The 15,640-nt window shown below is 43.7% G+C and overlaps 1 protein-coding gene across 1 annotated transcript in view; it reads right to left on the bottom strand.

The window, feature by feature from the left end:
• The window catches only part of GLI2 (GLI family zinc finger 2), a 252,068-nt gene that overhangs the window by 185,522 nt on the left and 50,906 nt on the right, over positions 1–15,640 (bottom strand). The window contains exon 2 of the mRNA XM_066632346.1: positions 9,679–9,850. Within this exon, the coding sequence (XP_066488443.1) occupies positions 9,679–9,829 (151 nt within the window). The 5' untranslated portion in view covers positions 9,830–9,850. The remainder of the gene's footprint in view (positions 1–9,678; positions 9,851–15,640) is intronic.

Below are 15,640 nucleotides of genomic sequence, written 5' to 3'. Positions count from 1 at the left end.
TTGTTAGCAATACGATGCTAGACAAGTTGAATTGGAACTGACGTGAATGAATATTCACAAGAATTGCAAATTCATCAGATTTTCCAGTTTTGTCAGCCAGGTTTCAAATGAGATATTTCAAGTTCTAAGTCAAATTTATGTTGTTTTTTTTTTCTAATTTCCACTTTGAAATGTGAATATTTTAGACATGGCATTAGTTGATTCCTGGCAAGTTTCATGTGGCATACCTTAAGCTAACAACCGTTAGATACTAATTACCAGGCCATATTAGCTATCAAATGCTTTAAGATTTTAAAAAACAAAGACCAAACACATAACATGTCAGCTATCACATTCTGTCAAATGAAATTATTATATTTTAAATATTATTACATAACAACAAATGCTGTCAAGTATGATGCACCAATCTTTATCAAGAGGGCACAGTACAATTGTTTTAGCTATGATGTTACTTTTTTGTACCCCCTTGGAGAGATAGGCAGGATATAAATATTGTAAATGAAAAAAATGAATTAAATAAAAGGACTTCTGGGGTAAAGTCAACAATGTAGTATACCACTGCATATCAGTACGTCAGCTAGCTGTCAAATCTCATCACAGTGTTACAATGCTTTTGGGCTGTTATGTAACATTAGTGTAGTGATGTATGTGGCTGCATGATACAGCAGGCTCCCACTTCAAGATCTCCTTCCTCGCTACTCAGAGCCTCCCTGCTCAGAACTGGGAATTGGGGCCTGTGGCCTAAGAAGATAATCTAGATCAGTGTTTCTCAAACTGTGGGTCGGGACCCACTAGACGCATCGCGAGCCAATTTCAGGTGGGTCCTCATTCATTCCAATATTATATTTTTAATACATTAGACCTGATGCTACTATGGTATGTGACTGCATTTGGGGAAATGTTACAGATCTGTACTTTTAACAAGTTACAATCTATATTATTTTAGAAAATGGAACTTACTACTGGGTAAGTGTGAGTAGGATTACAGCCTAGAATTATTAAAATTTCTTCCTTGATGATGTCACTTCTGGTTATGACATCACTTCCAGTGGGTCCTGACAGATTCTCATTCTAAAAAGTGGGTCCTGGTGCACAATGTGTGAGAATCACTGATCTAGATGTTTCAGTGATTTTTCCCTCTGATATAGTGTGGACCATCACAATATCCAATCCAAAACAGGAGATCAATGCAGCAGTCCTGAAGAATGATCTTGGAGGAAACTAAGCTCTTTCCCAGGTCTAGTTATCAATATATGCAGCCTCCAAGCCTGAAGGATGTATCTGCGTAAACAACTTTGCACCAAGGTAGACTAAGTCAATAGAGGATCCCAGAACAGATTTTTAGAGCTCTGGTCGTGGCTGATGTTTTGCCTTCTTTCTAGGAGGATCCCCAATACTGACTGCTGACCTAGCATAGAAGCTATAGCACTTGCAGTTCCTGTTGTGGGCATCACTTTATCTCGACTGCTCTCCAAAGATAATATATGCTTCATCTGTCCTGGCTGCTCCAAGGAAGCCAACGAAGTGATGGAGGAATAGGTGTGATGCTGGGCAGTGCCAACATGGCCATTGTGGGAGTGAGGGTCATCTCCTAAACTGTGAGGTGAAGTTCCAGTTCCTCTAAGCCTGCCTCGATAACATTTGATAATTGATGCAGTTATCCACAAAGTGACTGTCTCTTAGGCAGAGAAGCTAGGTGTTGTACCAATCAGTGGAGGGAAGGTTTGCCCCATAGCAGCAGCACTGCTTGCCATTTGACAAAGCAATTAACTATGAAGAATTTTTTTTAAAAAAAATTTTTCACTAACAACTACAAACAAACACACTAACTGCCCAATCCTATCTAGGATTGGATCCAGGAATTTACAGGAATTATCCAAAAATTTACAACAGCAGAAGAGTCTTCTGCTATCATAACATGGCTGCCAAAAGGCGCACACTGCACTTTGTCAGCAGCCATTCCTCCAATTGCATGCAGTTTCAGAATACTCAAAAATGTTCTAGAACAGTGATTCCCAAACTTTTTAGCATCGGGATCCACCTAAAAAAAAAAAAAAGCTTGACAAACCATTCAAGCCTCAGTGGCTATAAAGAATATTTGGCCATAGTACCCCTCCCAAGTAGCACACTGTTTAATCTTGATGCACATAGACTAATCTATAGTCTAGTCTAATTGTCAGTTTCATGAGCCACCAAAAATTGGGTCGGGACCCACTGGTGGGCCATCGGCCCATAGTTTGGGAACCACTGTTCTAGAAGGTTCTAGGTTTGGCTCTGAGTATGCAAGGAACTCCACTCTGTGGAACAGAAAAAAAGAACAGTTCACATGTAGAGGAAAGAAGTTGTCATTGTGAACTAGGTCAATGTCTCCATGATCAGGCCCTCAGTTTATTCAGAGTTCAAAAGAACATCTTTGAAAAAAATAAAACTTTTTTGTTGTAAATAAAAGCTACTAGAACCAGGCTCCACAGCCATTTTTTCCAATTTATCAAAGACTCTTCTCCTAGGGAAAAAAACAGATTTTGATTCCTTACATCTCATTACCCAATGCTTTTATCACAACCCTCCTGGCATCTTTGAACAACTCTCTTCTCACTTTTCAATTTTTTTTTTTTTCAAAGACTAAGATGAGCAACATGGAGTTTGTAACCCACACTTTGTAGGATGGACAACCCACTGCTAATGCCAGCCCTATAAAAAGAATCATGTTTCTCTCTAGAAACTAATACAGGTCAGGGGAAAAAAGGGGAGGGAGGCTTAGAGTCTCTGATCACAGCTGTATAAATATTAGTATACATCATGATCTGTTTTTTTGCAAATAAGCCTGTGTTTTGTGATAGGTGAAAAACAAAGAAACGTGTCAGAGGTGGAAAAGTTTCTAATGTGGAGCAAACATAACCCTTTACTCAATATCTTGCCCCTATGTTCATTGTTGCAATAACATCAGCTCTTAGGTCTTCATGTGGACTGGATTACAAAGCTACTTTACAATAACACTTAAAGCTCAATGGCATATTTGGTGAGCCAACTGGCTTGAGGAAATGGCTCTTGCAGCCCAGTCCTATGTGTGTGCACCCAGAATATATACAACTGTGTTCAAGGGGCTTACTTGCAAGTAAATACACAGAGGATTGCAGTCCAGCAGTGACCTCCTATACATGTCTACTCAGAAGCAAACCTCAATGAATTCAATGGAACTTAGAGCCCAATCCTATCGCGTATCCCCCCCATTGGTGCAACCGCACCAAAAAGGTGTGTACTGCATCGGGAAGGGGGGAGTACATTGGGAGGCTTGGGTAAATTGTGGAGGTCCAAGAAGAAGGGTCGGGATCAAAAGACAGGATGGGATCCAGCGCTTTTGGGAAGACAGGCCCAAAAGACAGGATGGGATCCAGCGCACTCCACTGCTGCTGGAGACATGCCTTCCTGCCACCTCCCTGCTTCCTATTCCTAACCCCTCCCTGCTTGGTTTTGCTCTCTCAACACTGCTGCCTTACCATTTCTGGTGGCAGAGGCATCGCTGGGGGGGGGTGCACTAAGTTTTGCAGAGAGCCTCCCTGCAGTGTGCAAGCGGCCCTTCCCCCTCCCCTCAGGAGCCATTTGCCTCCGTTTCCCCCACCCCTGCCCACATGGCTCCAAAGGGGAGGGGTAGAGCTGCTTGCAGGCTGCGGGAGGTGAATGGCTCCCAAGGGGAGGGGAAGGAGCCGCTTGCATGCTGCAGGAAGAAACTCTGCAAAACTTAGTGACGCCTCTGTCTGGTGGGAACTGGAGGCAACATTGCAGGGCTGCCTGCATTTGTAGCAATGCATGCAAATTGGCCATCAATGGATGCGTTGGCAAACATTTTGCAATAGCAGAGGTGACTCCACAGTCACAATGTGCTCCACATGACAATCCTACCAATCTTGGAAAGGATTGGGCTGTGTCTCCCAGGTAAGTGTACACAGGTCTGCATCTTCAGCAGATGGACAGTGAAGGATTGTTGGGGCATAACCAGGTGGTTAGGCTACCTGACTTTCTGTTTCAGTGAATTCAGAATCTACTATACACATGTGCAAGAAGAAGCTTCAGTTCACAGCTGAAAGGGACAGCTGAAGGACCGACGGGAGGTGTTAAGTCCACATGGCTGGATTCTCATTTCCAGCATGTCTGTGGGTCAAACTGAAAAATACACCAGCATATCGCATGAAAGGGAGCACATGATAACATCCAGCAAGCATTTTGTACACACAGGGAATGTCTGAATGCCATCTAATTGCAGAGTTAATTTATTAGTAAGAGAAGACATCCACATGACAGGCTAAAGTGTCACCCATATGTGCTCTTTGTGTGTGAGTGGTGGGAGGGGGAAATCACTGACTTTTTCAGAGGCACTTCCCACTTCCTCTCTGAGTGCTACATCCAACATGTGGCTGTTCCCTCTTCTGCTTCTGATCATCCTCTCCTAAAGCATTTTTTGCTTTTTTAAAAAGGCTATTGGGATGTTTCTCATTTGTGTTTACAATGCCTAAACTGGGCAATTATACTCAAGGGTACTGTCATACCTAAGGGTATTGTCGTGCATCCATGAAGCCACCCACTGCATAATGCAGGAGGAGCTGTTATAGAGTGACTCCAGCGCTGGTAAAAATTCGAGGGCCAAATCTGAACAGGGAAGAAAATCCTTGTTTAGCCATAAAGCTCACTGGGTGTCTCTGAGTCTGTCACTATGTCTCAGCCTAAACTACCAGGTCGTTGTGAAGATAAGGATACCGTAAGCCTCTCTGAACCCATGGAATGCAGCAGAGTATATGTCAATAACAGTAATAATTATTATGGTGATGAGCTGCCCTAATAGTCCTGGGGGGGCAGAAGGGTGGGATAAAATGTTTAGATAAATAATAAAATGGAGGAACACATGCAAAGTGCTGAAGAAGAGAAATAAAAATAAGCATGTAACAGCAACAATGGGTTAATCTACTGAAGAGTTGACCTGACTTCAGGAGACTGATCATGCTGTAGGACAGCGTTTTTCAACCGCTGTGCCGTGGCACACTAGTGTGCCACGAGGCAGCCTCAGGTGTGCCGCAGGGCCAGAGGAGGCAGGCAGCAGCTGCAGGCAGAGAAGCAGCCGCTTTGACCCTCATGTGACAGTGGGCGAAAAAGGAGCAGCCGCTGCTGAGCAAGAGGAAGGCTCCTCATTTACCTGGGGATCCTCATTTACCTGGGAGTAAGCCCCGCTGACTATTATGGGGCTTACCTCTGAGTAGACACGCCTAGGATTGGGTATCCATTGTTTGCCCTGCCTGCTGATTGGGCGGAGAGAGAAACCTGGAGGAGGTCTGGGTGGAGCGAGGGAGCCAGGGACAGGCAAGCAGGTACTAAAGAGTCTGCTGAGGCCTGCAGCCTAAGAATGGGCTGGCTGAGGGTCAGCAATTATATTAATTAAAAATTAATTGCAATGTGGTAATTAATTTAAGTAAGTAAAAAACTGGGAGTGTGCCTTGACCATTTTAGTGCCTTGACAGTGTGCCGTGAGCTGAAAAAGGTTGAAAATGGCTGCTGTAGGACAATACCATAAGCCTTGCTGTCATGCTAGGCATAGCTAAGATTTAGCATAGACACTGGGCAATTAGGCATCTCTGTATTCACACCTCCTTGGAAAATCACATAAATCACAACCACCTGCCAGTGTGGGGGCTGAGACCAAGGTCAAAGTACGGGTGTTTGGACCTGGGGACTCCTAACTGATATTGCCATGTCAGGATTTGGGAAACCCAGACTGATACTGCTGATAAGCAAGCACACAGGCATTGCCAGATGAGGTGTGTCAGTATCCCATTGATATCTGTTTAACCTGTAAACAGCAGGTCATTACAAACCACCAAACACCTACACTCTTCTGACTATGTATGGATCCCCTTTCTCACCACTGTGAAAGGAATGTGAAATACCGCAGTGCAGTTCACTCAGCAAACCACGTATTTTTCTATTTATTACATTTATATCCAGCTTTTTTTGTCAGGAACATAACACAAGGCAGTGTGCATTGTTTTCTTGGGTGGTCTCTCTTCCAGGCACTGACCAGACCTTACCTGCAGCAAAGGTAAGATATCAGGTGCCATCAAACCAGAGCTCTGTCCCCACTACAGGGCAGCAGGAGCTTTCAGGTGCATGTGAAAGCACTGTACAATTGATTTTTATGTGCTTTTTTCACCCTTAAGTCCCAGAAGTCAACAAATGTACTATCTCCAACTTTGGAGACAGTTCTGTTTGAACCCAGAATCTAAACTTCACAGTCCAGAGACACTGCACGAGAAATACTTCTTAGAAACTCTCTAGGGCAGCCATTTTCAGCCTTTTTCAGCTCATGACACACTGACAAGGCACTAAAGTTGTCAAGGCACACTAATAGTTTTTAATTACATTATCATGTTACAATTAATTTAATTAATATAACTAAGGGCACAAGCCTAACCTGGTCTACTCAGAAGTAAGTCCTATTTTGTTCAATGGGGCTTACTCTCAGGAAAGTGTGGTTAGGATTGCAGCCTTACATGACAATGAAAGAAATTCCCAAGAAGCTTGGAGAGGGAGGTGTATGTGGTTTCTGGAAAGGTTTTGAAGCAGGTCTGTTCAAACTGTTATCAATTGATATGCTCTGATATGCCAGGAGGTGTTGGCAAAGAGAGGTGAGACTGAGCATACTGGAGGGACAGTGAGGAGATGTGGCTGAAACAAGTGCAGGATTCACTGGGGGGGAGGGGGAGAGAGAGAGAATGAATGGGAAGCAACTGGTTTTGAACTTTGGAAGGTAGAGAAAAGGGAGGGGTGGGGAGGAGCAGTCAGAGGGGTTAACTGCAGTTATGATGGGGGGATGTGTGTGCAGGAGGGGAGGAGGTGGGTGGTGGGGAAGGAAAGCATCACTTGCCTGCTCATTTATTCAAGAAAGAGTGTGACCAACCAACCTCTGTACGTCTACTCAGAAGAAAGTTCCATTATAGACAATGGGGCTTACTCCTAAGTAAGTGTGGATAGGATTGTGTCCCAGTGCCCTTCCTGCCAAAGCCTTGCCAGGGGAGGCAACGCAGGGAGGGTCACTTTGGGGCACTGCTTGCAAGGAAAAGGGTCTCTCCAGGATCCTTGCCAGCCAGCTGCTTCTGGCTCCTACCTGCTTCCACCGTCAGGCTTGCTCACACTCGCTCTCACCGCTCCCCCTCACTCCCTCCATGTTCCTGCCGGGAGCTCTTCCAGGCCTCTCTAGCTGCCTGGCTGGTTGCCCAATCAGCGGACAGGCACCAGTAACAGCAGGAGCGCCCAAGTCCCTTTGCGGCTGCCCCTTTTTCTCCTGCTGCCGTGCAAGGCTCTGAGCAGTTACTTCTCCCGCTCGAGCAGCTGCTGCTGCCTGACTCCTTGGCCCCGCGGCACACCTGAGGCAGCCTCACGGCACACTAGTGTGCCGTGGCACAGCAGTTGAAAACCGCTGCTCTAGGGCTTTCAAGTAACTTTTTTTTTGCCAGTTTTAGCTAAGTTACAAAATAACTCTGATCAGTTAGATTCCCCATCTCTTTTCCCTCACCCCCCCCCCCATCCTGCGCAGCTCTTGCCCTGAACATTTGAAGTCTCTGCAGCAAAAACTGTCAAGGTTCCTTTGAATGAGCAAAATATAGATTTACACTTTTTGAAACTCTTAGGAGGCCATAAAACAAAGAAAGTAGGAGAGCTCTGTTTGGCCCAAACAAGGCCGAACAAGGCCAAGTTATCTACCAAATGGCAGGGAAAGCAAAGAATCTCATAGAAAAATCTTTTCCAACATTCTTCTGTGCAGATAAGTGGGTACGTAGACTCAAAGGAATGAGGAAAAGATATGTTCTGAAGCAAAATCTGTCCAGCAATGAAAGATATTTTTGACAGGCCAGAAATGTAGCAAAAGTTTATACAGCTGGGGATGCCACTTGTCACATTCCACTGGTCAGGTCCAGCTAATTTGTCCTTTCATTTCCTGCTGTGAGAGGTCGTTCTGACCCATGCAACAAAAACAAGGAATGGGTGGGCATTTACCCAACATAAGGAGTAGCCCTGTGATTATATGTTTGTTTGTTTGTTTGTTCCTATTCTACATTAAAAAATATTAACAAGTCCTCAGTTGACAAAAGATGGGAGGGTGGGAATGACCTATTCACAGCATATGTAAAAACGACTTTACTGCGAAAAAATAATCTGAAGAAGGTTTACACACTCATCTTGCTTTTTCATTAGATTCCTAACCAGCACTGTAAAAATACTCCAAAATATTATCAAAAGCCCTAGCTGCTGCTTTCACATTTTTAGGGATGCATGCCAAATTTATATACCCTGGCTCTGCATTTAGCCACACACACTCCAAATTCATAAGAGTCAACTCAACTTTTAGAGGGCCAACACCTTTTAAGAATTCTTCCAGTCCTGGTATCAACTCAAAAAGCGTTCAACTGTACATTTTGGAAGTTGCCGGGACCACAAGACACAGACATGCAGATAATGAAACCTTATGTCTACAGCTCATTTGAAATCCTCACTGACTGCATTAATTTCCAAAGAGAATGAAAATCTTCCAGTGTTTTAGGTCACTGAAACCAGTCAAGTCCTATTTTTGCTTCTATTAACCCCTGCTAACTGGGTAAGGGGCACACTTTCAAGTGGGTGCTCCTCTTTATAGCAGGGGGAGATTAACTAGCCCACCTCACCCCAGCAGTGTCTTTTCTAGTGGCTGTCTGCTGGTGTTCTTTTTGCATCTTTTTAGATTGTGAGCTCTTTTGGGACAGGGAGCCACTAGTTGTTTGATTTTTCTCTGTAAACCGCTTTGTGAACTTTTAGTTGAAAAGCGGTATATAAATACTGTTAATAATAATAATAATAATAATAATAATAATAATAATAATAATGGCAAACTCTTGCTGGTGTTCGCTGTCTCCCTCAGTACTTTCAAATGACTCACTTTTGTCCAGATACTTTCTGGTTTAGATTAGTTACCAACAGGCCCATCGTGGTCTGAATTCATCCTATCCATTTTTTTTTGAAACCATGAGCCAACAAAACTATGAGAAACAGACGACATGGGTCATCGCTCCAGCATTTTTGGTGGCAAGGCTGTGGCAGTCTGCAAGCCACAAGGATGGAAGTATTCAATCTCATATTCTGTGTTTGAAGAGAATTCTCTGCAGCTATTGTCTTCATGTTCATTGTCTTTCCCATGTTCAGGGCCCCAAGTCCCAAAAACTTACTTCCTCAGTCTAAATAAACCACATAATAAACCATGCCATCTAAATAAATTTTGTTACTTTGCCAGAACACATAATTTGTGCTTCTAGGTATTTGGTTTTTTTCCTCAAAAAAATGCCAACATTTCTCCCACCCAGACATGCTGGAAACAGCATAGTACTACCTGTGGAGTTAACCTGAATGCAGAAGCCCCCATTAATATCAAGGGAACAATTTATTCTTTCCTAATTTCAAATCACAGGTGGCCTACATAAAATATTTGTTCTGTGATGGCACAAGATCTACAAACTGTCAACTTCCTGTAACTTTCTGAAAGCAAGAGCCCCAATAAACTCAGCATATTCACACATGGGCACATGGCTCTGTTCATATTAAATTCTAACAGGCTCATGAAAGAGAGTCCCTGTTGCTTTCAAAGCGTGGGAAACAAAAGAGTACCTCCTTGTGCCACTGCTGCTGCTGCAGCTGCCGCTGCTGCTAAAGGTGTCGTTTTCTTCCCTGTATCGGTAAACCCATTTCCCTCCAAGAGGGTGCTTTTCCCTTCTTTCTTCCCAGCAGCGGTTGAGGTGGATGTTTCCATCTTAGACATGCATATTCCAGCTTCTCAGCCCTTCAAAACAAAACAAAAAAGGCTCTTCAATCATTTCTTCTATTAAAGACGCAAAAACTGGCTTCATTCAGAGGTCTTTCATCCCATTCCAAAGGATAATTAAAAACAATAACAATAAACATCTGCTTAATTGCTCACAAAGTCTTTTTTAAGCAGTTGTAATTATAAACAGTGCAGGCCCAAATCCACAAAAGTGCTAGGCTTTCAACTTTTGTTACTTTAGGGCTGACTCTTGGCCAAAAATGAATTCATTTTTTATGTTTGTAAATTCAAAGTTGCCCTTCATGGCAACAGCCAAAGTAACACAACCTTCAGTCGGGGCAGTTCATTAATATCTGGATGGGCAACCCTATTAAGGGATCACAAGTCATTTCTTATTTTAATTGGATATTTTTTTTAATTGCTCCTACTCAAAGCTTTCCTCAATCACACCTATTGCATAAAATTACAACAATTAATGGTTTGAGCAAGGAAAATAAACTCCTGGGAAATTGTGCATATGAATGTTGAGGTTATATCAAATTCACTGTGATATTGTAATATTCACTGTGCTTTCTGAGGCCTCAGAAAGTCTGGAATGCTATGGGGGAAGGCGCAAACCAAGAGGAGTGAGAGAGGGAGACACTGCAGAGGTGCAGGGAGACTTCAATTATCATGAGGGCCGCCCTTTCCTTCATCTTGCTGTGGTACACCCTTTATAGTCATATCTAGGAGGCCTTCTGAGGCACCGGGAGGAAACCAAAACATCTCTTGGGTTTCTTAGTTACAAGTTTTATTCTTGGTATGCTGAAAATACAAGACAGAAACCTTAAGTGAGGGACTTAACACTCTTCTGTTCTCCTAATTTTTGTCTGTTGGGGAGGATGGGCAAAAGTTTAAACCTGTTCATGCATTACTCCTGCCACTAAGTGGTAAAAGGATGTATGATAAAGTTGCCTAAGGATGGGAAGATTTGTGCATAATGATCTCAAGCTCTAAGAACTCTATTTCTATTCCTCCAGCATTTGCACTGTTAATAAGACTGTGGGTGCAAGAAGTTGACTATTTCTCTATGCTTATACTTATACTTGATCAGTCCTTTCACATCTGTTTTTCATTCCAAGCAAGAGTGTGATAAAGTGTGACCTCCACAAGTGCAGGAATATGCTTTTTAATCACCACCTCTGATAAGGGACTATCAGCCTGTTTCTGGTCTCACAGAAGACCATGTGGAATCCTTTCACCACAGTGATATTCTACAAAGTTGTGGGCTGCATGTATGAATGTATCTGGACTGAGCCAATCATATCAGAGTAACCAGTTGGTACTCTGTGAGAAACACATGTGCCATTTGGATAGAAAATACCCATACAATTAGTCCTGACATTGTGGTGGAGGTACTCATACATGAATACTTGTATTATAGCTGTGGGAGTAGCACCTTAAAAAGTGACTCTGACACAACCCATTCTGCATATGAAGGGAATATAAGTGACCATAAACTACAACGACTTTTGTAACACCTTAAATCAGAGGTTCTCAGACTAGGGCGTTGCGACGCCCCAGCCTGAAGCCCCTGCCCTCTGCCCCCTTAAGGGGCGGGGTAGTGAGGAGGCAGGAAGGAGGCAGCGACGTGATCCCCAGGATCGCATCGCTCAGGGGGCTGCAGGGACTGGGATATGCTCACCCTGCAGCAGCCTTCCCTGGGTGTGGGGAGCCCCGCAAGAGCCTGCCTGCAGAAAGTGAAAGTGGAGCAATCGCGCTGCACCTCTGCAAAACCAGAAGTGGAGCATGATCGCTCCACTTTCACTTCTAACAGGGCTGCAGGGACTAGGGAGCACTCAGCAGTCCCTGCAGCAGCTGTCCTGGGGTGTGGAGAGCCCTGTGCAAACCTCTGCAGGGCTCCCCAAGACTTCAGAAGTGAAAGTGGAGCACTCGAGCTCCACTTCTGGTTTTGCAGAGGTGGAGCGCAATTGCTCCACTTTCACGTCTGCTGACCTGGGGAGCTCTGCAGAGGCTCGCACAGGGCTCCCTGTACTCCAGGAAGGCTGCTGCAGGGACTGGTGAGTGCACCCCAGTCCCTGCAGCCCCCCTGAGCGATATGATCCTGGGGATCGTGTCACTGCTTTCCTCCCCCGCAAGGACTTACTGCGGGTTTCAAACTCCCGGGGAGTTTGAAAACTGCAGCCTTAAATGTTAGCAAACCTATCATTTCATAAGCTTCCATGGACTACAGTCCAACAAATGGATGAAGTGGAATCCTCAGTAGTTCAGTATATATATTCATGGTTATAGAGCAGTGCTTCTCAAAAGTTTTAGAACTGGAACCTACTTTTTAAAATGACAATCTTGTGATCCAATATAGACCAAAGAAAGAAAACTAGCAAGAAATATTTTATTTATAATTAATAAATTATTAATAATAATTGTGTCCTGTGTGCCCAAGGCTGCTAGAGACCTTATGTATATTATGTGCATAGACATTTGCTAGACTCTCCCAAGAAATGGAGTCCCTATAAATTCACTAAGGACTGTTTCAGGGTCAAAAGGAGGGCCCAGGAGCCAAAGGAGGGGGCCCAGAAATTTCCTGGGATTTTAAATTTTTCTGTCTACTCAAGACTTGTTGCCCACATGGGATGCTAGGCACACTACCATGAGAGTGCAACTGCAGCTACTGCAGCTACTGGCAAAGGAATACTTACAAGACACTCATCCAAGACCAGTTTCATTATTCCCCTGAGCAGAAAATTCTTGAGCATGTCACAAACAGAAATGGCCAGGGAACTTCTTTCAGGTGCTAATTCTCAGCTTTTAAGACCAACTGCAAGTTTTTTGGTGGCTGCTGCTTACAAAACCCGGATGGGCATTATTAATAATTAGAGGAAATTTTAATTGCTACTCCTTATTTGTTCGCAATACCATGATGGCTATTTTATTCTATTTTAATCTTGTATTTTAATGTTGAAATTTTAATGTTTTTAAATGTTAATGTATTTTAATGTCTTAATGCTGAAATTTTAAATTCCGCCTGTTGTAGGGTGGTACTGTGTGTTGGTTTTTTCTGGTCTTTGACCGTAACAATAAATATCAATCTACCTACATGACACTCCTTAACTCAGTGTCAAATCTGGGAGGAATGAGGCCTACTACAGGAGCTCTTTGGCTTGTGGATCTGCTTACCATGAAGCAGTATATAGGAGCTCAGGGACACAGCTGCAAGACTACAGCTGCTGCAGAAGCAAGTTTTAGTACGCACAGGACACTTTTCATTCTAGTATGAACCTAAACACGATGAAGATAATTTTCTGCATGATTTTCTATATTTAAAAGATTTTAGAGAGACTTAGGAGTGTGTTTGGTTTTCCGTATTACTGTATCTAGCTGCCGATGCCACATTGGCTGGTAGACTGGGCTCCAAAGACTTTTCAGCTATCTCCACCGTCCCCCCACCCTGTTTTGCCCCTCCCTGCCCCATTCTGCTCGACCGTCACTACCCTCCCCCGCTGATGCCATGTGGCCACCCCACCTTAGCAAGCAGTGCACGCTCTGGCAGCACACTGCGGGCTGGTGGGAAAGATAGGATTGGGCTGTTAAAATAGCCACAAAACTAGACTTTTTCAAACTCTCCTGTTTCAAAGTCTCACATTTCTCCTTTCCCCGCCATGATTACACCTCTGCATTCAATCCTAAACACATTTATTCCAAAGTAGGCCCCAATATGTTCAGTGTGACGTACTACCTAATAAGTGTACTTAGGATTGCCGACCAAATTTGAATCCAAAAATAATAAGTAATTATAAATACTTCCATTGAACAGGTAAATCCCTTCTCAAGTGCTGGACTGAAAGGAAATAAAAAAGAATGTAGTCCCCTAATCTTTGGGATTTAAGGGACTTAGTATACATAAGTCTATAATTATTTGCTGATTTAAGGGTACTGGCTGGCTGAGAGAATTAAAAATAGGACACAGGGCCTTTCACCTCAAGGTCAGGGGTCAGCAAGTCAGTAATGACCAAAAGTTTTTCCCAACTGCCAGCTGGTCTTCATTGCAAAAAGTAATAACTGAAAGCAATTAGCATTCAGCAGTGGGTGATGGTGGCAAGGAGTCCTTTTCCACCTCCAGCTGCAGTGTGCTTCAAAGTGAGCGACACTACAGTCTGAAGGGAAGCTGCCATTTACTGAAAGCTTCCTGATATTTGCCTTGTATTTCTGAAATCATTCCTGATTTGTTACCTATAGCATAAGCTTAGAGAGAGCCCCATAAGCTGATTCTTCAAGGTATAAACATTAGTAAATGAAGGGCAAGGCTTGGCGGACTGGGCTGCCAATTTTTCCAGAGCAAATTTAGTAACCCATCTGAGCAAATTAGCAACTACTTCCACACACACTCAGCTTATATGTCTATTGAAGCAACAGCAATACTAGCTACTGACAAAATCCAGAGTCAATCTTGTGATGTGTGAAAGGAGCGGGCACCCATTCTGTTTTCTTAGGCTTATCATCCAGAAATAAGTGACTCCTCTAGTCCATTTAGTGATCTCGTTAGACTTATTTCCAGATTACAGAGGATCATCAGTAGTTTGGAATGCAGTGTTCAGAAAACAAAAATTTCAGTGTGAACATATTCAGCAAATGAGGAAAATATTCAGACACAGACGTGCAAGTCACACACATCAGTCTGGCTCCAAAGGCATCCCCTGAAAAATATATTGGTAGGATGTACAAGGAAAGGAGGGTAGAGAAACAAAGGAGGTTAGGTGGCAAATAGTATATAAGACCAGGGAGACTATATCAGTGGTGTTCGGGGGGGGGAGCCCTAAGTTTTGCAGGGTGCCTCAACGCACCCTGTGAGATGCCCCTTCCGCTCACCATTGGAGCCATTCCAAGCAGCAAGAGCAACATGGAGGTGTCTCCTCTGTGTTGCTCTCGTTGCTCAGAATGGCTCTAACAGTGAAGTGTAGGGGCAGCTTACAGGGCATGTTAAGGCACTCTCAATGCACTTTGCTCCCCCCCCCCCCCGCTGGGAACACCACTGGACTATATGGAAAGTTTTTTTAAGATGTCCTTCCCCAATTGCTGGAAGTACCATACACACTATTGATTGTGCAGAACACTACCTAATCCAGTGGTTCAATGGGGTGAAGCACACAGGAGGCAAAGCACTCAAAATAGCCTTATACTAAGCCAGATTGTTCATCCACCTGGCTCAAAATTTTCTGCAGTGCACTAAATGACAGTGGAGCTCCAAGATTTCAGATGGGAGGGAGGTCCTTCCCAGTTCTTTTTAGAGATGCCAGAGTTTGAGACCTTCTACGGGACATTCTATGTGCAAATTAATGCACTCTACCACTGAGCTATGGCCCCTCCCTAGGGCATGTCACATAGAAACAGCTTCCAGCAGCTCTGTGCTTGCATTGGATGGTCACTGGTGGGACGTGTAACACCAGGCTATAAGAGGACAAAAGAAGAGAAGAGGATAAGTTCAGTTGGATGACAGAGAGAGAGAGAGAGACAGAGAGAGAGAGCTTACTAAGCTATGCTATCAAATCACTGCCAGGGTTTCAAGTCAACTGAAGTAACTGTTGCAAGCTTCAGATTCAAGATAACCACATAATTCTGTGGAGGGACTTTAGACCTTACTGTCAGTTTGAGGTTTCCCTGATTTAAAGTTCACCTCAGTACAGAATGCCAGAGATGAGACATCTGTGGAAAAGTTGGCAGTTCTCATTCTACACAACAAACCAGCACACAGTTTTTTCTTTACAACACCAGACACAGACGCCTTGTTCTATGCTTTTTTTAAATGGAAAA

This window comes from Tiliqua scincoides, chromosome 1 (assembly GCF_035046505.1).
Source record: "Tiliqua scincoides isolate rTilSci1 chromosome 1, rTilSci1.hap2, whole genome shotgun sequence".
In the NCBI taxonomy this organism is placed as follows: Eukaryota; Metazoa; Chordata; class Lepidosauria; order Squamata; family Scincidae; genus Tiliqua; species Tiliqua scincoides.
Note: the sequence above shows the minus strand (reverse complement) of the source record. Positions and strands in the feature narration are given on the sequence as shown.